The 24856-nt window shown below is 44.1% G+C and overlaps 1 protein-coding gene across 1 annotated transcript in view; it reads right to left on the bottom strand.

The window, feature by feature from the left end:
• The window catches only part of PKP4 (plakophilin 4), a 204390-nt gene that overhangs the window by 35317 nt on the left and 144217 nt on the right, over positions 1-24856 (bottom strand). The window contains exons 8-11 of the mRNA XM_069982735.1: positions 23036-23227; positions 14957-15177; positions 6480-6608; positions 3134-3347 (exon numbers count right to left, since the gene is read on the bottom strand). Coding sequence (XP_069838836.1) covers positions 3134-3347; positions 6480-6608; positions 14957-15177; positions 23036-23227 — 756 coding nt within the window. The remainder of the gene's footprint in view (positions 1-3133; positions 3348-6479; positions 6609-14956; positions 15178-23035; positions 23228-24856) is intronic.

The raw sequence follows: 24856 nt of genomic DNA, 5'->3' as shown, positions 1-24856 counted from the left end.
GGCTCTTGTTGTCAGACAGCGTTCTTTTCCTTGGCAGAAGTGTAAGAGGGCGCATCTGACCATCCGCTCCGGCTTTTGTTTTGTTTCCATTAGATACTGATAGGAAACCGATGAGAATTTACTCTTTTCGCTCGTCCAGGAAAAGAGAAGCTGTAAATGTAGCTGAATGAGAGAGAAGGTTGAATGGCGGCGAATGCTCCTGTTATGCACAAGATGCAAGGGGAATATCAAATGTGCCAAGGCAGTCACAGAGTCAAGATTTACAGACTGGCAGAAAAGGTGAAATGGTGGCACTTCATTTTCGGATGTCAGGAAAAGTAAGTGTCGGAGAAAAGAGTTCGGACATTGCTATGCACTTCATTAAAACGACTTTTTCTCAGGACGAGAAGAAATCACAGACATTTTCATTATTATTACATTAGGAGTGGCGTGACAGTAATGTACGGGAGTCACGCCGGAGACGGCTGCCAGTTTCCTTATCACACGGCTCTCCGGGTAGTGCCAGGACTATAAGTGTAGCTAATACACCTACTCTACAGAATAAAAAGCAAGACATCATTTTATTTCTGTTTCTAAATACATTACTTGCCTTGGACTAATCTGTATATTATAGCCCAGAGCAGCATTCATAATTCTGCTGGCTTTCATTGGAAACGATCAACAGATACACCTTAAAGGGGTACTGCAGTTATATAACTTTGTAATATGTTTCAATCACCTATCTCCCCCTCTTCCCTATCTCTTCCCCCTCAATCCCCAACCAGGAAGTGAAGTAAATTCATTCTTACCTAATGACAGTTGACCCCCTCTGTGGAAGCCATTTTGTGACAACGACATCATCAAGAGGGAGGCGGGTCTAAGCCCTGTTAGGCCAGCCTCCCATTGTCAGATGACACAGGTTGCTCAGCTCTGATTGGCTGAGCAAGATATAAGCCATTTAACAGTTTTACAGAGTCAGTTAACATCACAAGAGACAAAGTGCATCATGGAAAAGCCCATACCAGGAAGTAAAAAAAAAATGAAGACACCAACTGGTAACAGCAGGAAATTCAAACGGAGACAGACTCCAGAGAGATGATAAATGTAAAAACTATGTTTGATTTTTTTTTTATAAGTGCCGGTGTACCCCTTTAATAACTTAATGTAACTCCTATAAGGTGCTCCGGTAAAACTGGATTTTTCTCCGATCAGATTATGAGGAACCTGCATAAAATGAAGGCACTAAGGCAAACCTGCTGAACTGTTCTGGTTCAACAACGTTCTCCGAACCCGAACGCTGAGCATTTGACTACTGGCAGCTGGAGAAGTTGGATGTCGCCCTAGCCTTTGATTGTATCCATGTTTTCCTGACAGCCCTAGGGTGGCAACCAACTCCCCCTGACACCAGGAGACAAACGCCGTCAGGTTCAGAGAAGGTTGCCAAACCCAAACAGTTCGACAAGTTTGCTGAACACTACTTATACCCTGAATTGTCAGCTGCTTGCTATCGAGCATTGAGATGGGCAGCATTGATAGAGATACCAGAGTAAGCACTGCAGTGGGGGCTGGCATCACCATGGCTGGCTGGTAAGAAGTAGGTGGGCACTTCAATGTGGGGCAGAAAAGGCAGGTGCCATATGTCAGCACAAAAGTGGGGAATTTTTTTTTATATGTATGTTCTTTACTTGGCAAATACAGTATACTGCATAAATCACATTCCTGACATTATGTCTCACAGGCATAAACTGCTGTATATCCGCATCGCTATGAGGGTGCGGCCTGACCAATGTCCTAGTCACCTTATTCTGCTGACTCAGCTGCTGTCACATACCGAAATCCTGACAGACAATCCTATCTGTGCCAGCTACGTCTGATAATTACATCCATATTAAATAATTATTAGCTTGTGTATCCTGCGCTGTGACTGTGAACACAGTAGGGGGCAGTTCCTGGTCAAGAACACTTAGCTGGAACTAAATCAGTCATTACCCTCGGCATTTGTTTGTGAATGTGGCATTTTTCATTTGTGTAATACGTTGGGAGAAGAAGAAAAAAAGAGAGAACATTAGTTTGGGAAATTCATGAACAGCGCTCAATTATATTTTGCCAATATCATAGCAGCTTGAAATTGAATGTTAATGCGTCGGATAATCAGCGCACTTGGCGTCAGAGATGGTTTTAAATAAATAATAGTAATAAAGAAATTGCAGAGGGAGCAAATTAGCCAAACAATGGCGGGAGGCGACGGCGTTCGGCAATCCTAGGACGCAGTGCGTTACAAACATTTTAATTAGCGGCCTTGCTTCTATTTCCATATAAATAACTGAGTAAACAATATAGTTCATCTGCTCCTGTCCTGACTCCAGCACTATAATAAGTATATGCCGGACAGCCTTCACTGGTGCACAATAGGCAGAGACAATAGGATATGTTAACATGTCGCTGATTTGTTGCAGAGATTTCTGTTATGGTTCTAATCGTTTGAATAGAGCTCGCAGAATAACTGGCAAATGCAGTGGCAAGTAGCTAGGATTCATGGGGCCCCATAGCAAAAAACTGCATGGCGCGCCATGAACCCTGTACAACCAGCCCCCCCACAGGAGAATGAAGGCCGTGGACTTGGCTGGTGTCTTCTGGGGGGGGGGGGGGGGGGGGGGGGGTTTGGGCTGGGGGCTGTGTTAGCGTTAGGGGGGGGGGATCTGTTGCGCGACGGTGGCTGGGTCGGGATTAGTGGCAATTGTATAGGCCCCGAAGCAGTTGCGTGGTCTGCCTCCATGGTAGCTGCACCACTGGTCATGGCCAATGCCCAAGAACAGATTTTCTCTGCTGCCCGTTCTGCAGAGATTGGCAAGGACTTGTGATTTAGAGGGCTTTTATCACCATTTAAGAATGAGTTGCTTTTTTTTTTTTTATTACCAGAAACTCTGCCACCCAGTTTGATATTACAGCCTCATTCACATAAATGTGGGCGAGCTGTAATACCAGACACAGCCACTAAACGTAAGTGGTGCTATATATTAAGTATGTTGTTTTTATCTCAGACACCCTCTTTAAGGGGGCAACCAATATGGCAATACTGCTGTAGCAGATTATCGGTATCATAACAAGCACACTATCATTGAATCATCATTTAGATTGATTCTACTCCACTCACCGGTTACAAGTTCTCTTATTTCTTGGTCACTGGTTTTTCTCAGTAGTCTAAGGAGAGCGGGGATCCCGCCTGCGTTCTTCACCGCGATCTTGTTTTCATCAGTAGATTTGCCATATACAAGATTCCTCAAGGCGCCGCATGAGTTTTTCTGAACTTCCAGGACCTTGTGATCCAGAAGATCCACCAGATGTTTTATTCCTCCGAGCCGACATACCTGACAAGTATATCAATTGCAAGAAATCAATCAGATGTATAAAAGCTATAAGGGAATCTGTACTCTATTTTCTGCTAGAAACCTAAGGGGATAGCGCACGTATCAGTGGTTTTATGGCGGCAGCTGCTGGAGAGTCAGACAGGTGGGATCAATCTTCCGATCTCCTGGTAATAAGAGTTTTCTCGACTCTTGATGACTAACAGATCTAGCGGTGTTCTGACAAAGGTAAGCATGATCTCCCTGTCCTAGTGGCTGTATAAAGCTATTGCTAAATTGCTGACAAATTCTCTTTATAGACTGCAGCAATAAACATTATAGATGGTGTAATTATGTCAGTGCTTATATCTATGGGTATGCTCACACAGGGTAAACGTACAAAAAATGTGGATCTGACAAGGACATCCATCTCAAAAACCAATGTCAAGATGCAACGGGACCTTAGTCAGTGACTAGCAAGTCAACTCTTGAAGCGGAATTTATGAAATTTCATTTAAAAAAATATCCCATGTGCACATGGTCAATGGTTTCCCCCTGAAATCAAGGCGGAATCTGCACCGGCAATCCATGTAGTATGTAACTATTTGCCCAGACTATGAATAGGAGGACTGCGGGATGCCCTCTATTGGTTTAAGGGCACTTATCAATACCACACAAAAAAAGGTAAATAAAATAAATTAATAAAATCACCGCCCCTCCCTACGCAGCTGATAGATTGAGTTAAAAAAAAAAGCTGTATCCTGTCTTTACTTCTATTGGTTTCCATACATGCACCTTCATGAGTGATGCTTATTATCCAGCTTACTGCAGCTACATCTCCCCCCTCCTCCCTATTTTCAGGACCCTATTCATAAGTGGATTACATGCACATTTTTGCATCTGCATTATGTATTAAAGTCCTGGCCTGAACGCAGGTCTGATGACCCGAAGTCACAGCTGACCGGGACCTGCCACAGTAATACAGAAGCACAAATACAGCTGTATTATTCCTGTGTAATACCGGCCTTACGATATATATATATATATATATATATATATATATTTTTTTTTTTTTTTCTTTTTTTTTTTGGGGGGGGGGGGGGGGGTCCTGCACATTTCATAGAGGGTATGCTGCACAATATTTCATGTAATTTAAAAAAATTATGCAAATTGACATAATGTCTCCCAGAGCTAAAATCCCATAAGCAACCAATTTAATGCCACAATCTGAAATCGGCATTTCCAATTATACCACTATCCGTAAGAATATAATGACGACACCTCCTTATTCTATAGGTTAAGAGGAATAAAAACAAAACAAAAAAACCCCAAAACAACTATTTTTTTTCTACGTCTTCTAAACCCTCGCAGTGAGCGCCGGCAAGGAGCGTGGAGTATGGCCATTATTATACAACCAATTTGGATAATGGTGTAAATCCTGAATTCACGTGTTGCTTCTATCTAAATATCAGCGTTTCATCTCTGCCGCCTGAACGTGGCGTGTATTCTGTGACAGGGAAAGAGATTGCTATAATTTCGGCGGAGTTTAAACCACAATTATGGCTATAGGGAAAACGCTTTGTTATTTATTGATGCGGGTTATTTCACATGGATTTTGCAGAGTTCTTCTCGCCAATCTTTAAAGTCGCTGTTTTTCTGTAAAGATCAGACATTGTCGGCGGCAGTCAGGTCACCGATCTGTAGACAAATCCCCTCCACCCCCCACCTCCATCCGGATGCAGAAGCAAGACTGACAACTATTGGAAAAAGATTATTTGCAGCACGCCACAAAGTAACTTGTCGTCTCACTTGATAAAGCTCATTGACATTTTCTAAACTGAAGCTTATTCATGAGGACGCGGCTGTATCTGTTCTCTAGAAAAATACTGTAATAATCATTAATTTCTTATAATATACGTCCTCGGAGTGGGAGAATGGCTCTGTTTTTTCCATTAAAGGAAAAAAACATTACTGAGAAAACCTATACAACAGAAGATCTGGCGGCAACTTACCTCCTTGCTGCTGGTTTCCAGGTGGCAATAATAGTAGGCAGCTTGGCCTACAGCTCTCTCTCCCAATAACCCTGTACACAGGTACTCACAGTCCAGCTGAGTATGCATGTGTTCTGATTGGAGAAAGCCACTGCCAGGCTTTTCTGGCAACAGCTTACCTTCCCAAGAGTAAATGGACTAAACAGTCCGCCCGGATCCTTCTCTCTCCTGACAGAGTAAAGGCCCTATTCCACGGAACGATTATCATTCATAAACTCACTCCAACGACCGCTCGTTAACGATAATCGTTTCGTGGAACTGGTGTAAACAAGCAAATGACAAAGGCGAAATCGTTATATTGTCGTTCAAAATTGCTTTTCAGCATGTCGAAAAAAAATCGTTGGTCTTTGAAAGATAATTCGCTAATCGGTTTGTAAAATTAGGAAATCTTTCAGTTGTTCGTAAAAAGGTTTTAAAAAAAAAGTGCGTGTAACCTGTGGTCATGATCACACCGGCTAACGTTTTGAACGACCATGTAATGCCCGCAAAATAATCGTTACACTAAATATATCGTTGTGTTTTATGTGTTATCGTTTGCTAAAAAAATAGTTTAGTGATCTTTAACGAGTGGTCGTTGGAGCGCGTTTATGAACGATAATAGTTCCGTGTATTAGGGCTTTAAGGGGGCCCCTAGACTATACTATAGGCCCCATTAGATGTAAGGCCTAATGTATACATCCAACTATTCACATCTACATCATGACTTTATTCATAATAGAAATCACGACACTGTACTTGGGCCCAGCATCGCCCCCTATGGACCTCTAAGAGGGTGCTGTTAGGGTTTCCATCATGCTGGCAGCAAGAATGATGCTTTTTTTATTGCCCTATTTTTGCTGTCAAGTGTTACACAACTTCTTATTGAGTCTTTGAATAAAAAACACATAGGGGGAGATTTATCAAACATGGTGTAAAGTGAAACTGGCTCAGTCGCCCCTAGCAACCAATCAGATTCCACTTTTCATTCCTCACAGACTCTTTGGAAAATGAAAGGTGGAATCTGATTGGTTGCTAGGGGCAACTGAGCCAGTTTCACTTTACACCATGTTTGATAAATCTCCCCCATAAGGTTTCATTTTAGGGTTGGGGGTCCTCTTTAATTTACCTCAATTTTGATCTTATGGTCCCCGAAGCAGAGATGTTGCAGGTAAGCTGCTGCGTTGGCTTGCACGGAAGGGAAGTGATGCTGAAGCATGTGAATGACCTCCGGTAGTTCGGGATCTCGCCAAGCAAACTCCCTGAAATAATAAGATAGTAGATTTTGTATACAGGCGTAGATAATATAAAGCAATTAAACAATCTCTACATAGCAAGACGTATAGTAGGGAGAAAGGTGACTGCCAGGAACAACTAATGGGGAGGAGAAAGACCATATAGGTTACTGAAGAGCACAGCTTTTGCATGTACAGGTACAGATCAGGTAGGGGTAGAGCACCAGTATAACAATAAGACAGAGTATTAATAATTTTAGGGGTGCTCAGAAGGATTTTTCAAAATCAACTGGTTTCAGAGTGTTATACAGATTTGTAAATTACTTTTGTTAAAAAAATAAAAAGTCATCCAGTACTTATCAGCTGCTGTATGTCCTGCAGGAAGTTACTTATTCTTTCCAGTCTGACACACTGCTCTCTGCTGCCACCTCTGTTCATGACAGGAACTGAAGTAGCATCAGAAAGCACTGTGTAAGACTGGAAAGAATACACCCCTTCCTGCAGAACACACAGCAACTGAAAAGTACTGGAAGACTTGAGTTTTTTTAAAAACAGAAGTAATTTACAAATCTGTATAACTTTCTCTGATGAGTTGTTCTAAAAACATGTCCCCCCCTCCGGAGTATCCCTTTAAGTCTCTATCAGTATGTGGGCTTTATTAACGGACAAGAAACAAGCAGAATGTACACTTGCTGTATAGCTGAGGCCACCAGATAAGCGTCAGGCTGACACCTGTGACACGCTTCAGAACAGAGCTGCCCGACACAGTAAAAGTTAAAAGCACTTCTAACAATTGCAGCAGCCATTTACTTCCTTGTCATTGTGGAAAATGACAGAATATAAGGCTAAAAGTATTTTTTGAAAAGTAAAACAAAGTAAAAAAAATTGATCTGGAACTGAGAAAAACAAAAACCATAGAAAGGGAAAGAAAAAAAAAACAAAAAACTACACACACGATGACTAAATCACGGACAATTGGGACCTCTGATAAACCACCTGAAAAAATGAAAGCATGCACTAACCGGACATGGGAAAGAGCCTGATCTCTTATAGGGAACATGTCAGAAAATGACCAATTATTTAAGTTTTTGTGTTAACCATATTACTTAAAGGGGTATTCCGCTCAAACATAACTTTTCATATGTTGTTGCCCATGGTGAGCCTTACAATTTCATACTTATTATTATCTATTCAGTCTCCTTCCCCCAGTTTTTAGCTTCTGCTGAAGACACAAAAATCTGTGTGAGCTTTTGTCTCCCCCTCCCCCTCCTCCCCCCTCCCTTCTGAGACTGCTAAGGTAAACAAGTCCCTGGAAGGCTGTATCTGCAACTTTTTGCAAGATTTTTGTTGCAGTAGTTCAGAACTGGAGGAAGGAGACTGAATAGGAGCCTGAAGAGACTGAGACTGGGATAGGCATATGATGAGCCCTGGGATTACTATAACAAAAGACACATTACTGGCCAACAGCAAAGTAGAAATGGTTGAATTGAAGTTTTATCTTTTTTTTTTTTCTTGTATAATAGACTTTTTAGTCAGCTATTATGTAGTGGTTAGTGGCCCTTTAAGTTTTTCTTGGAAACAAATTATAACTCCATTATGAGCAGGTCAGGAGTACAATCCGCACCCAGCGCCATTCTGGACAGACACAAATTACAATGCAGATTGCAGTAGTTTGTTATGCACATGAAGCCACCGGGCACTTCTGCCATTGCCTAATATTACAGAGGGGTAATAAATTACCGTCCACACAACGTCCAGCTCCATCAGCCGAGCCCACAACCACCGCACAGCCCCGATCATCATAACTGTTTAGTGCTATGACTGCAGACTATTCCTCCTAAGTGGCACACAGACACCGGCAGATCGATAGGGTCGACAAACAGCCCAGATCAGATCGATACCACAGTACGAGGGTAACACTGCGGCCAATAAGGATTTGGGTTTGTTACCTGAATGTTCGCCAGCACCATGTCGGGACGTGATAGGAGAACATGACAGCTCCATGCACGCAGAGTAAGGATTTCTGTGAATGTAATAAAGCAGCGTACCCGCAGCTAGTGCCAGCTGAAGTAACCCGACAGGTACGGCACATACCTGACTGCGGCATCATAAAATGGTGCGGTGTCACAAATAATTATACAATGCAAAAGGATAAAAAGGAGGGATGGGTCAGTGTAACCAGTACTATGATATGTAATATTCTGGGTACTACTCATTTGTGGAGATTTCCAGGTAAATAAGGTGGGTCACCTACTAGTGTGCTAGGGGGGCTCTGGGGGACCTATGCATTATACAGCTCACATGGTTTCAGTGAGTACTATGTAAGTACAGGATTTTTCTGAAAATCAGACCTGGTTTCATTTTACAGCTTTTTGGATAAGGCTTGAAATATAAGCCCTATTCCAATAATGATCCCCAGTTACAGTGAGCCGACCAGATCCCTGACACTGGGTGGCCGAGTATCAGCCAATCACGGCCAGATTTGTTATGCACCACCCCCACCTGCTCAACACAAGCTGCAGGGGTAAGAAGATGCACAGTAGGGGACGATTTATCAAACATGGTGTAAAGTGAAACCGGCTCAGTTGCCCCTAGCAACCAATCAGATTCCAGCTTTCATTTTCCAAAGAATCTGTGAGGAATAAAAGGTGGAATCTGATTGGTTGCTAGGGGCAACTGAGCCAGTTTTACTTTACACCATGTTTGATAAATCTCCCCCATTGTATATGGGGGGAAGTAGGGTATGTGGGCTAACTACAGAGGGGGTATTCAGTATAGGGACTACCTCCAGAGAGGGGATGTACAGTATACAGTATGGGGACTACCTGCAGAGAGGGGATGAAGACAGTATGGGGACTACCTGCAGAGGGGGATGTATACAGTAATGGGGACTACCTGCAGAGGGGGATGTATACAGTATGGGGACTACCTGCAGAGGGGGGTGTATACAGTATGGGGACTACCTGCAGAGGGGGATGTATACAGTAATGGGGACTACCTGAAGAGGGGGGATGTATACAGTAATGGGGACTACCTGAAGAGGGGGGATGTATACAGTAATGGGGACTACCTGAAGAGGGGGGATGTATACAGTAATGGGGACTACCTGCAGAGGGGGATGTATACAGTATGGGGACTACCTGCAGGGGGGAGGTTTACAGTATGGGGACAACCTGCAGGAGGGAGGTATACAGTATGGGGACTACCTGCAGAGGGGGGTGTATACAGTAACGGGGACTACCTGCAGAGGGGGGTGTATACAGTATGGGGACTACCTGAAGAGGGGGATGTATACAGTAACGGGGACTACCTGCAGAGGGGGGTGTATACAGTATGGGGACTACCTGCAGAGGGGGATGTATACAGTATGGGGACTACCTGCAGGGGGGAGGTTTACAGTATGGGGACAACCTGCAGGGGGGAGGTATACAGTATGGGGACTACCTGCAGAGGGGGGTGTATACAGTAACGGGGACTACCTGCAGAGGGGGGTGTATACAGTATGGGGACTACCTGAAGAGGGGGATGTATACAGTAACGGGGACTACCTGCAGAGGGGGGTGTATACAGTATGGGGACTACCTGCAGAGGGGGATGTATACAGTATGGGGACTACCTGCAGGGGGGAGGTTTACAGTATGGGGACAACCTGCAGGAGGGAGGTATACAGTATGGGGACTGCCTGCAGAGGGGGGAGGGATGTATACAGTATGGGGACTACCTGCAGAGGGGGGATGTATACAGTATGGGGACTACCTGCAGAGGGGGGAGGGATGTATACAGTATGGGGACTACCTGCAGAGGGAGATGTACACAGTATGGGGACTACCTGCAGAGGGAGATGTATACAGTATGGGGACTACCTGCAGAGGGGGATGTATACAGTATGGGGACTACCTGCAGAGGGGGATGTATACAGTATGGGGACTACCTGCAGAGGGGGGATGTATACAGTATGGGGACTACCTGCAGAGGGGATGTATACAGTATGAGGACTACCTGAAGAGGGGGATGTATACAGTATGAGGACTACCTGCAGAGGGAAATGTATACAGTATGGGGGCTACCTGCAGAAGGGGATGTATACAGTATGGGGGCTACCTGCAGAGGGGGATGTATACAGTATGGGGGCTACCTGCAGAGGGGGATGTATACAGTATGGGGGCTACCTGCAGAGGGGGATGTATACAGTATGGGGGCTACCTGCAGAGGGGGATGTATACAGTATGAGGGCTACCTGCAGAGGGGGATGTATACAGTATGAGGGCTACCTGCAGAGGGGGATGTATACAGTATATGGGCTACCTGCAGAGGGGGGAGGGAGGCATACAGTATGGAGGCCTTACTGCAGAGGGGGGGGGGGGGGTGTATACAGTATGGGGGGGAAACTACAGGGAGGAAAGAGATATATAAAGTATGCAGTCCTAACTACGGGGAACTTACAGTATAGGAGCCTAACAGTGGGACATACAGTATGGCGGCTAACTACCTATAGAGTGGGACTAAAACGAAGGGACATGCTGCTTCCCTCCGGCCCCCCCACCCCCCAAAAAGAACTATCCCGAAAATAAGCCTATTCTTTTTTTTTTTTTTAAGAATATTATATTATTTACTGACTACATACAGAGTCCTATATTATTTACTGACCACATACAGAGTCTTATAAGACTGTGTATGTGGCCAGTAAATAATATAAGACTGTGTATGTGGTCAGCACTTTATCGGTATAGCATCCATACTTCTGTACTGTCTTGTAAATGGTAAATTTAATCATACTTTGAAAAGAGATACAAAGATGAAATACTGATGAGGTTTGGATGCAATACAGCTCAAGTATGGACTAATCTCTATTTTAATCCCTTTCCATAGACTTTAATGGGTTTAGCTGTCCCGTCATAGTGATATCAGTGTGTGATCTACTCTAGCACTATGATATCACTGTGTGAATTTTCCCACCATTGTGGTATCTATTATCCATGCACTCATGACATCATGGTGTGCTTGATGCTTGTACTGTGACATCAGTCTGTGAATTATCCCGGACATTAGTGAAACCAAACTTCTCAAACTTCTTACTGCAGTCATCACATTTGAGTATTTGCCTTCTCAGGTTTTGCTTTTAGGGCCCCATTGTTGCTTACTATGGCCTAGATGCACATTGAAGTGCCGGCTGGACGCTGTAAAGTGATTACTATGTGTACTTTACCTTTCCAGCCATTGGAAGCAAATTGCAGCAATACGATATAGTAAACTTAAAGGGGTTATCACGTGTTAGAAAAACATGGCCACTTTCTTCCAGAGACAACTCCACTCTTGTCTCCAGTTCAGGTGTGGTTTGCAATTAAGCTCCATTCACTTCAATGGAACTAAGTTGCAAAACCTGCACCCAAAGTGGAGAAAAGTTGTGCTGTGACAGGAAGAGAGTGGACATGTTTTTGTAGCGTTGGATAACCCCTTTAAAGGAAATCTGTCACTAAATTTATGCTGTCTGACAGTTGAATGCCTATACACAGCATAGATAGATAACTGCCAATCAGCAGCTGGTGGGCAGAGTTTTCTGCTTCTCATGAATATCCAGGACTACTGAGCTCATGCACATAATAGAGATAACTAATTATTGTCCATGTTATTTAGGAGGATCTCTGGATCAGCTGCACAGAACAATGTAAGTGATACATCATTCTGTTCAGCTTCTCTGTCACTAGTTTATGCTACCCTTAGATAGGACGACCCAATCCTACTGACAGAGTCTCTTTAACTCAAAGCAGCTGTCAGTCTAGTGGACCCAGCCCATCCTGGCACTACAGAGGCAACTGTTATAGAATACTTCCTTTCTGCTATGGTGGCGCTGTAAGGAAATTGAACACTCGCTAGAACAGGTTACAAGTGATCGCTGGGGATCCCAGGACACCCTGTGATCAGCTTTTGGGGAAGCCTTCCAACAGAAAGTTAAAAGTGGACATCTCCTTTCAGAGGTTTTATTTACAGCTAAGAAATGGGATGGAAATGACAAGCAGCTCCAGGGCCTTCAGAGACAAGAAAGGAGGTAATTTACGGTCAGGACGCTCTGTGCCAGATTCCAGAACATATCATTTTATTCTAGGTGAGAGGAAGGTGCCTGCACCTGATATCAGACCCTCTCCAATAGCCGGAGATTGGGTGTAATCTACCAATTACAGCTGGCATTACCCGGCGGCTAGCATCCAGTCTGCTTGGCTCATGGAGGAGCATACATAAGACGTGGAGTAAAACAAAATAACAGGGGGAGCCCAGCTGCTTATTAAAGATTTAGCAGACACCTAGATAATGATAGGATGTCTGCGAGGAGAGAAGACGGCAGCCATAGGAAAGCACACACCTTTGTTGTCACGGTAAAAGCAAATATTCTCAATGTTATATCTACTAATCCATATACAGAAATCAGTTATCATTATGAGAATGGCAAACAGCGCCACTGCTGCCAACAGGTTGTGTGCGGTACTGCAGCCCAGCTTTGCCTACTTGAACAGAACGAGCTGCAATACCGGACAGAGGCCAAGGACAGGAGTGGCGCTCAAAGAAAGAAGCAATTTCCAACCACTATAAAAGAACATTTCATGACACAAATCTTATGATAACTTATATGAATCTAATATCATTTTCTATCACTTTGCTGCACTCTCATCTATAGATTTTTGCTATATGATGTTACACTCCAGCTAACACACCATTGACTCTTATTATGTCAGTGATAAATGATATTCATGCAGCCCTTCTATTTCTGGGAAAGTTGGGTTACTGACAATGAACCATATGTGACTTTACAGATCTCACCCAGCTTTCCTGTAGATAGGTCTATCTATACAGAGATATACAGACAACATCTAAACTGGTGCAAAACTATTCAGAAATCAGGGAAAGCTGGGTGGTAATTTAGGGAATGGTGTTCAGGATAGAGATCGAAGTATCTTCAGTTCCTCAGTTCCATTGAAGTAAATAAAACCATACAACCTGAGGACATGGGCGACGCTGTTTTTACAAGAAAGTAGCTGTGTCTTCTCTAGCCCTGGATAACTCCTTCCAGCTCTATGTGCTGGACAAATACAGTCGAGTGTTGTACTCTTATCTCCATCAGGTCCATAGAGATCAATGGAGCAGCACGGAGCATGTCGGACCAGAGGGGACATGAGACCTCTGTTCCCCCGATCAGTGAGGATCCCAGAGAACAGAGCCCCAATGATCAATCCATTTAAAAGGGTTATCGAGAACTAGAATAAACACAGCTACTATTTCCCCAAAACAGCGCTATCCTTGTCCACAGGTTGTGTGTGGTATTGCAGCTCAGTTCCAATAATGTAAATGAATCGTGAGTTGTAATACCACAAATCCTGAAGAAACTCTCTAGAAAACGTTATGGTTAGTCTTGAGTGGACCGGTCAAAATGTTCAGGTTTGGCAACGTTCTCCGATTTCTGCAGAAGTTGGATGCTGCCCTAGGGCTGCTAGGAAAACATGGATACAGCCTATGACTTATGGATGGATCCATGTTTTCCAAGGACTCCATAGGGCTGCATCCAACTTCTCTAGGTGCATGGAATCAAATGGCGAACGTTTGGGTTTGAAGAACAATGCGGACGCCGGACAGTTTGACAGGTCTGCTTAATAATGGTTACAGCATCATGTGGTCTGGTGTGGATTATACCCAATGAGTGGTTAATCTGCATCCAAAACTATGGCAAAATCCACAGCACTTAAAGTGTCACTGTCGTTTTTTTTGCAGAAACTAATAGTCCAGGCGATTTTAAGAAACTTTGTTATTGGGTTTATTAGGCAAATATGCCATTATCTGCATTCAAAAATACTTTCCCCAGGTCCCCCCCTCCTCTATCTCATTAACCTCTTATTATCAGGAAATCTCGACCCTTTAACATCAGTCGAGTCCTGTCTAATCTATGGAGAGGGGAGGAGGGAGATTAGTCGGAAGCAGAGAGCAGAGAACAAAGGATTACACAGTGGGACCTGTGGGAAAGCCGGTATTCAGAGGTCTGAGTGGTCAGTGCTGAGTTTGGAGGAGATAGCCCGGTGATGTAGTTGTAAATTAACTCTATGTTGTCCTGTTTTGGTGCCTCATCTCCACCCCTCCCCTCTTCATAAAAGAATCATGGGGGGAGGGGAGGAGCTTCAAACTGTTTTTTCATGATAAAAATGCACTTTTTGGCTAATAAACCCAATTACAAAGTTTCTTAAAATTGCCTGTACTATTGATTTCTGCAAAAACATATTTAAACGACAGTGACACTTTAAGTGTAGAAACCTGAAGCAATATAAATCAGCCCAACAAATAAACTTATTTGCTTCTCTTAAAACTTGAAAAGCCAACAAGCCCTGGTTACTTGCCTGGGATCCTTCTGTATGCTGTCGATGGAGGGCGAGCGTGTGGTTCCATCATCCGCCGGCGCTGCGTGTGGCATCCTGTTATAGCCGCCTTCAGATACCCGGTATGGCATTGATCTGTATGGCTCCGCATAGGTAGCTGCGGTGTTGAGAGCATAATTATTTCTTTGGTATGCAAGAGTGTTACGTTGGCTCAATGTCCTGTGCAGATTACCCGACCCTAGCAAAATAAAACGATAAGTTCACTCCGGACCTCCAAAAACGACACAGCCATTGTGACTAGAGCTACCGTGCCCCATCGCCCGAAACACACAGAGTACAGCAGTAAGACGTGGGTGGTGGAGATCGGGTTAACCCTTTATGCCTAGGATTTACAACATGCAGCTGGGGGAGTGACAAAGGGGGCAGGGGAACAATTGTACAAACATAAGACAGAGCTACTATCGGTGTAGTGTCAGACAGGTGCTGGGGACCCTCAGTGTGTTACCCCCTATGGGAATCTAAAAATAAATGTGAAGGAATTTGCAAAATCTTATACTTAACAGGAGTGTTCTGCAAATTGCGGCCCTCCTGCAGTTGCAAAACTACACTTCCCAGCATGCCCTGACAGCCGAAGGCTGTCAGGGCATGCTGGGAAATGTAGTTTTGCAACAGCTGAAAGGGCCACAGGTTGCAGAACACTGCTTTAAAACAAGAAGTTATCAGCCCTGTAGTTATGAACATATGAAATTATTCTGCTTGCAGTCAGTGAATAGAAACACAGATGCCTTCACTCATTTGCAACTCATGCACTGAGCACCATGGTGTAAAGTAAAACCGGCTCAGTTGCCTCTAGCAACCAATCAGATTCCACCTTTCATTTTCCAAAAAGAGTCTGTGAGGAATGAAAAGTGGAATCTGATTGGTTGCTAGGGGCAACTGAGCCTGTTTCACTTTACACCATGTTTGATAAATCTCCCCCCCCATCTCTTCAAAAGTTGCGTCTGGTATTGCAAAGTGAATGGGTCTGGGCTGCAATACCAAACATGACCTATAGATGAGGTGGAGCTGCTCTTGAAGCAATTTTTTTTAAAGAGTTTATCCAGCGAAAATCTTTGAGGTGGTCTTGAGGTGGAAGCAGTCTTGTGTACATTCAGAGGCTAAAATTTATTGTTTTGCCCAAACAACTACGGCCTTGGTAAAAAGTGAGAGCAAAGCTATATTAAAGGGGTTGTCCAGCGAAAATCTTTTTCTTTCAAATCAACTGGTTTCATAAAGTTATACAGATTTGTAATTTACTTCTATTTAAAAATCTCAAGTCTTCCCATACTTATCAGCTGCTGTATGTCCTGCAGGAAGTGGTGTTTTCTTTTCACAGTGCTCTCTGCTGCCACCTCTGTCCATGACAGGAACTGTCCAGAGCAGTAGGAAATCCCCATAGAAATCCTTTCCTGCTCTGGGCAGTTCCTGTCACAGACAGAGATGGCAGCAGAGAGCACTGTGTCAGGCTGGAAAAAAAACACCACTTCCTGCAGGACATACAGCAGCTGATATGTATGGGAAGACTTGAGATTTTTAAATAGAAGTAAATTGCAAATCTAGATAACTTTCTGAAACCAGTTGATTTGAAAGAAAAAGAGATTTTTGCTGGATAACCCCTTTAAAATATCATTGCTCTCGCGTTTACCAAAGCCTGTAGTTGTTTGAGCAAAATGTGATCAATTTTAGCCTCTAAATGTACACAAGACTGCCTCCCCCTGCAAGACCACCTCCCCCGCAAGACCGCCTCCACCCGCAAGACCACCTCCCCCGCAAGACCGCCTCCACCCGCAAGACCGCCTCCATTCACTATCTGTAAGCAGAAATTTCATAAATTCTGGAAACAACCCACAAAGTTACATAACTTTACAAAGTATAAGTTCGAGTTGCGTAACAATAGAAAGACCAGTTTATAATCATATAACATGATCGTGGCGTATTTACGAGCATGTTTGCAGATTCCACCGACAACTATAGGATCAGGAGATCAGAAGAGAATTCCGAGAGCGAGTGTCTAATACACAGGCTAAGTATACCCTATGGCTCTTACTGGCAGCGGCAAGCACCTATCTGACACCATATCATAACAATAGAGAACAATGGAATATTAAACCAATGTAACAAGTAAATTATATCATGCACATGGACACAGAACATAAATCTTTCTGTTATTACAGTACGGGATGAGGTGTTAAATCAATGTTAATTCACATTGTGACTGGTGGAGGTGATATTACCTCGGTCTTCAATGTCTACACACCACAAGTAGGGGGCCTCGCTGCTCACGTCTTGCTTACAAAGTACCAGATCCAAGAAACAAAGCTTTATCTTTTTTCACTGCGCTTAAAATTAATATTTCTGACACTAAAAAGGTATCTTAGCCGGAGTAAGGGCCTTCAGTCTGTATAGTAGCCTTGAAATGCCTAAACTGAGAGGCAGGAAGTGTTGTCATGGGGGCACAGGAGCCTAAAAGGGTTATACAGGATTATAAAAGCACCACCCCTGTCCTCAGTGTGGGTTTAAAGTTCAGCTCCATTAAAGTAAATGGAGCAGAATTGTAATACCAAACACAACGTGGACAAGGGTGGCGCTGGTTTCACAAGAAAGCAGCTGTGCTTTTCCTAATCCTGGATAAAGCCTTTAAATGGTCACTGTCACTTAAAAAAAAAAAAAAAAGTTTGACATGTCACATAGATGAGGCTGTGTGCTTTACTCCCCAGCTTGCCACTTGTTTAGACTCCATGCAGTGAATGGGCTTCATTATAAGTCTATGGAGCCTATCTCCTGCAATGGATTGAATTGAGTGGTGAGCCAGGGAGTGAAGAGCACAGTTGTACACTTCTCCAGGCTATATGTAGAGATTGGTGGTGGTGGGAGAAGGGGGGGTCCTAGCAGTAAGACCCTGACTGATGGAATCTGAGGTCCACTATCTGTTGTCAGTGGATTTTTGTCTTTAGTAACAACTAGATCAGGACAAAAAAAAGGAAGTGGGTATAGGGTTTTGCTATATACAGGAGAGTGTACCTGAGAAAAGTGTTAGCTGTGTGCCTGCAAGCGGTCAGTCTATTACTCAAAGGTAAATCAAGGCTTCCCTCTCATCTCTAACCCCCCATAAACCTTGGGGTAGCGTCCCCCTAATGTAAATAACAGTGTACCTACAACTGCAGTGTAATATCCCCACCAGTCAGCTAGTACATCAATAACCCCTTCTCCACCCGCATCTATAGTAGTGTTCTGTGTAAGTCATCAGCTCAGAAGAGTACCAGCCTGTTCAGTTCAGTGCACTATATTACGGTATAGTAGAGAGGAGTGTGTGCTGCGACGTGATAGTCCAGAACAGTAATGGAAGACAAGTCTTATGTGGTGCATTGTGATTGGCTGCAATGAGTATTGTATCCTTCGCCTTCACTCTTCTAGATAGTCTTCCCTATAGCCACCATCATGCACCTTGGATAACTATAGGGTTATAACCTGCAGCATAACAATTACCCTGCAGGGGTTAATAGGCCGTACCATCCCCAGGAGACAATCACATGAGCCTCTTGTCATGGTGGTAAGACAGGCATATATTAGAGCCTGTAGACTGTAATATAACATCATATTATGATCCAGCGCCTGCTCCGCACTGACAGGAGCGCCGCACCATCACACCTAATGGATGTTTAATAGGGAAGGTTATTTGCATGAGGTCATTGAGGCTAATGGGAGAGCCGGCTCTGACAAGGTATGAAATAGACGGGGTTGCCAGAACAAGCCATTTATAGAGTATGGGCGCGAGAAGCGGTCAGGGATCAGCACGCCGAGGAGAGGAGAAGCCTTTATACTTTTAATGGCGGTGTCAGATCTGAGCGCCTTCACTATAACTCCGCCGATTATTAAAGTGGAGCCGCTCAGCAGAGGAGATTTTATTCCACAATTTTTTATTATGCAGTAAAAACTAAAAGCGACTTTTCTGTTATTATAAACCTCAGGGCTGTAAATATACAGAAGTAAGGAGGGGGAGGGGGAATGGAGACCCCAGACCAGGAGTTCGGGAGAAGCCTATAAATATAGCAGGGGGAGATGATATAATTATATGATGTCAGGCGTCCTCCATACAATGTAAAGTCTAAGGACAATCTCATCTACTCGCTGAAATATTTCACCATCCCTGTTGGTAATAACCCGCCGGACCCTCAATGTCAGAATGATTTGGGGGGATAAAGTCATCTTAGAACGCATGTTACATACTCAAGGAGTGAAACAGGGAAGGCATGAATATTGCCGTGTACTGCTTATAGTGGAGGATAGGTCCATACGTATAGCAGAGCATGGTACTGATACTATATGGCACCATACTAGGCAGTAGGCACCTGCCCACAAACAAGAGAACACCAGTAGGTATGGGTACATATGTGGAGACATGCAGGTCCTTGCTGCATATGGGGTACCAGGGGTGTCTGGCAGCTGCCCATATACGCCTATATAACCTAATGTGCCTTATCTTGGGAAGTTTCACATATGCAGGATGGCACCATGAGCACCAGTCATGTGCACAGATTCCCAGCCTAAAGGATCCCTGTTATTTAGGAAAGAAATGGACAAGAAAAAGATTTTGACTAGTCGCTGTACTGGTGCTGATACCTCTATCGATCATTAGAACGGGTCGGGAGAAGGGTTTGGTAGAGCCCTTTTCCCCGACCTGCATTGATCTCTGTCCCACTCAACTGGACAGCACTATTAAAGGTCAGTGGGGCCGGCAAAGCAGCTGGATGGAGATGTCTGTGAGCTGGGAAGTAAAGCGCCCTACCAAATGCTTCTCCCAGCTGCTGGGATCCTGACTGATCCAGACTTTTCACATTACAGGACAATGTTTTTTTTTTTTTTTTTTTTTTTAAATGACAGGGACACTTTAAATGCCATAATGCCATGCTAACTGCAATCCTACAAGGTAAAAGGGTTAACTGAAGCCATAGAAATAAGACTTGCTGTACTGTATGTAAGGTCACTTATTTTAACGGTAAGTCTCTTAAAGTCCCATATACAAGCAGTGGAGTGTGCATGTATTCTCAAAGAAAACAAAAACCCAAAAAACTGGCAGTGGCTTGTCTCCCCAGGAACAATACGATACGGAAGTCAAAATTCAACAAGAGTTAGGAGGCCTCCATATAGGTTGGTTGGGCTTATCTAATGTGTACTGTCAGCCTTATCCCAATATTAAAAGTGATCCCCTTTATACAGGATAAGTAATAACTGATCATCTGTCGGGGCCTGACAGCTGGGACTTCCACTGATCACAACAACGGAGGTCAACCTTCTCTCAAGTGAATGGAGACTGCCACTTCATTCATTTTCTAAGGGACTTGTGAACATTGCTGAGCACTGAACTCTGCCCATAGAGTACTGATGGAGTAGGGGCTGAGCACACGCACTTTTGGTGTGTTCACTGGGGGCCAAACTGCCCTCCATTCTTGTGATCGCTGGTTCTCATCACTTGAACCAAGGATGGGGAACCTTTGGCCCTTCAGCTGTTGGAAGATTCCCATCATGCCTGGGCAGCCGAAGCTTTAGAATTGTAGTTTTGCAACAGCTGGAGGGCCAAAGGTTCCCTATCCCTGACCTAAACTAACGGGATCAGACATGGAACTTTCCATATACAAGTGGAAAAATCTTGGGCCGCTGGTCTCCAACCTGTGGCTCTCCAGCTGTTACAAAACTACAACTCCCAGCATCCCCCGACAGCCACAGGCCGGTTTACAGTACTAGATGCTAAAACTCTGGCTCTCTGGGGACGATGGGAGTTGCAGTCCTGCCACAGTTTGTGAAGCCATGTCCTAAGGAATCTCATAGTTCAGTTATTTTGGTATTTTTTCCTCTTTCTATAGAACGGCCATATATGCACCGGCCGGGCCTGTCATTGCTGCATTGCTTCCACGTCCATCACGCCATTAGTTTACATCATTTACCACTGGGCTCTCATTTAATCAGTGGCGGCTGATTTACTATTGCGGCGGTAATTGTCTGATACAAAAAGGCCCGGTATAAATTACTTTTGTGCGGAGTAACATGGTCACATCTCATGTATATAGCACATTCATCATGCTGCAGCCGACTCCGCGGCCTCCATCACTGTCATCCCATACAGACCGAGAGCTTTATAGAACCCAAAACAAACCCGCTGAGCACTGATGAATTAATCTCCAGCCGCATCACCGCGCTTGTACCACTGCCCCCGGAGAGACGACCGCACAAGACCAGGCATCTGTGCACGTGCTAACTGCCGAGTCTATCTCCCTTGTAATTTCTTACGGTAATTGCATTCACAGACTCTATTATTTTATGTTAAAAGAAACAAGCACGGCGTATAAACGGGGTCAATAACTGGAACACGTTGGGGGCGCTAATGAGAACATCTCATTATTAGATTCATGTTCTACATCTCGGACTGTGGAACCCCCTACAGGGGTCCTTTGATTGGCTAAACGTCTTGTGATATCAAGAAGTGCATGGCCGGCATCAGCCAAGAGCCTTAAAGTGTAGCTGTCGTTTCAAGTGACTTTTAGGACAAGCATCCATGTGTACATGAGGAATAGGTGATATCTGGTCATTATAACATATATAGCACTTTCTGCAGATTTCTGCTCTTTAAAGGAGAGGTTCAGCTTTTTTAAAATTTTAACAGCTGGCAGGGGGGAACATAATAAGCAACAACTGCTTACCTCTCCCCGTGCCCACGAATTGCAGAGTCAGAAGAGCCCTGAATTCTGATGGTGTCCCGACTCAGGGGGGAAAATGCCTGACCTGGCTGGTGGATGCCCCCATCAGCCAGTGACTACAGTGGGGTCCCACCCCAGTCACTGACTGGCTGACAGGGCGTTCATCAACCGGGTCCTGATGTGGAAGAGCTGGAGAATGCCAAAAGGTGCCCTGGAGTGAGACATAGTGCAGTGTGGGCACGGGGAGGAGCAAATATGGGTTCTTTATTATGTCCCCCCCCACCCCCCATCAGACTTTTCCTTTAAGCTTAACCTGTAATTCTATGTCTATGGTAAGTCTATGGTGTCTGCAGACATAGAGGAGGCGATCCTGCACTTGAGTGTATGTGCATAGCCTAAAAAGTAGCAGCAGCAGCAGCAGCATGGAAGCCATAATAAAGCAGTAATGAGCAGTGTGTGTAAAAGCCTGGAGGAAGATCTCATACAGAGTTGTCTTTTGAGCTTTTTCTCTCTGCATGTGTTCCTAGGCACTCTCCCTCCTATCTTCCTCCTCCATAGACTTGTAATACTTGTCAACTAATCTCTGAGCTGCTAAAAGTCTTAACCAGTAAACAAAAGTTGTCGCTAAGCTGATTTTTAAAAGTGGATCACAGTTTAGCAAGGGAGAGGGAATGCTTAACAGGAGAAGGGAGTAGTTTTGTCTGATAAGATATATTACTAAGTTTTTTATATTAGCATGTACTATTAAATCTATGCATGTTTCCTGAATCGACAGTGGTCTACATATCCCAGATACTGCACCTATTCCCTCAACTCACCTACACATGAAAAACTAGGCTCAGCTGACAACTTCTATCCCTCCAAAGACATACATCCTGAGCCCAGCCAAGGGTGCATGTGTGTTCGACAAAAAGAGAAAAATAAGCAAACACACTAAAAGTTACATCAGCTTACCCTAGTGGTGGCTACAGGCAGCTTAAATTTTATTATTTACAGCTATATGTCTACCTGGGTATTGGAGGGACACCTATAAAATCATTAGGAAAATACTGTGCCCCCACTTTAAGCCCCTCTCCTCCATCTGCAAGTGTTTTCAGGCCAGTCTGTAGCCGGCTGTAGTCACTAACCACTTGCATTACTTGTACATGCCTTGCAAATTAGTCAGCACTTCTACGTTAGGGAACTGCTCAACCAATAAATTAACTGTAATGGAAGGATATAAGATTTATTAGAGAACAGCCAATATACACTGAAAATAAAAATCCATTATCTTCGACTTTTAGCCCCAGAATGAAGCAAATCTCCTATTCACATCTGAGGACTACATGATACAGTGATCTAATGGGCATGTAGCCATGCACCCACCTGAGCCAGTACGGTAAACTGCAGTCTGGGACCCTTGCCGCAGCTCAATGGTTCCATGGTTGGCATTCCGATACACCGGACTGTAGTATGTTCTCCCCTCGTATATAGGGGTAATCTGCAAGTCGGGGGATACAGCAGAACGCAGCTCCTGGCCTAACTGGCTATGCTGACTTGCATAAGAGCTTCTTAAACCTGCAAGTGGTAAAGTAACCAGAAATTAGATTCTCCTCCCGTCATACAATGCACAAAACCATGGAACAACTAAAAGGAACACTGCAGGAATGCAAGGGCCTAAACGCTATGGCCCAAAACCACACAGGCACTAACAACATACCCTTGACTGACAGGACGCTTCCTATCTGAGTAAGGGGGGGACATTTCAATCAAGCCCAGGAAATTACTGGCAGAGAGCCACTTCCTTAACTGTTTTACTTTTGAGGATTTGTATGTCCAGGAAAGAGAAAGAAAGTTTGAAAAAGTATGAACTGTGTATCTGTAAGCTGAACCAGTCTGCCTGCGGAAGATGATCCACGCTATTCCTAAAAGGTAAATCAAGGCTTCCCTCTCACACCACCAATAAAGCTCAGGGCTGCTGTCTTTTGGGTAAAACAGTGTTCCCACTGCTAAATGCTGCTGTTTACCCCCTCACTTTAGCTTGTCAGCTGCAGCTTGGTACATGCTTCAACCCTTTCCTTGCTGTGGTGCTGATCTTTTTTCCTTTTTTTTTTTTCTCACATAGCATCTTGCAAATCCATTGCATCATTAACTCCTCCTTCTATAGTAGTGTACCCTGTAAACCAACGGCTCAGTGCAGCGCCAGCCTGTTTAGTTCAGTTCAAAGGTAAATCAAGGCTTCCCTCAGTCTTACACCACCAATAAAGCTGAAGGCTGCTGTCCTTTGGGTAAACAAGTGTTAATTCTGCTAAAAGCTGCTGTGTACTCTCCCTCTCTCTTTAGCTTGTCAGTAGCAGCTCAGTACCTACTGCAACCCTTTCCTTGCTGTGGTGCTGATCTTTTTTTCCTTTTCTTTCTCACATAGTACCTTGCAAACCCTGTGCATCAGTAACCTCTTCTTCTATTGTAGTGTACTGTGTAAACCAACAGCTCAGTATAGCACCAGCCTGTTCAGTTCAGTGAAATTTCTCTAGCACTATGTCATGGAATAGCGGAGAGGACTATGTGATTTGCTTTGATTAGCCAGAGAAGTAAGGGAAAGGAAGTCCATGTGTGTGCACTACTGGGAGACAATACAGCCCTGGTACTAACCTCTGAAATAGATAAAATGGCCGTGAGCACTAACATCACCTTGTCACTAGTACATTATTTAAGTATATAACAATCCTTTGAAACGACAGGTACACATTAAGCCTGAATAGCGCATACAGTGGGGGAGATTTATCAATTATGGTGTAAAGTGAAACTGGCTCAGTTGCCCCTAGCAACCAATCAGATTCCACCTTTCATTTTCCAAAGAGTTTGTACGGAATGAAAGGTGGAATCTGATTGGTTGCTAAGGGCAACTGAGCAAGTTCTACTTTACACCATGATTGATAAATCTCCCCCAGTATCTTTACTGTGGGGCCATAAAGATTTAGACATGCGCCTTATAGACGGATATTTTGTGTCGCGGTCACTGAATTTCAGCATTGATACATCACCTGGGCCAGCCGCGTGCACTCCGACACCATCATTCTTCTAGTCTGTGTTTGTTGCCCATTAAACTACTGCATCCCGAGCCCCAGGATGGGAAAACTCCATATAAATAACGCTATTATGATCAGAAGAACATCTCCACGTCGGCCCGCACCCAATTTACATTCG

This window comes from Dendropsophus ebraccatus, chromosome 9 (assembly GCF_027789765.1).
Source record: "Dendropsophus ebraccatus isolate aDenEbr1 chromosome 9, aDenEbr1.pat, whole genome shotgun sequence".
NCBI classification, from domain to species: Eukaryota; Metazoa; Chordata; class Amphibia; order Anura; family Hylidae; genus Dendropsophus; species Dendropsophus ebraccatus.
Note: the sequence above shows the minus strand (reverse complement) of the source record. Positions and strands in the feature narration are given on the sequence as shown.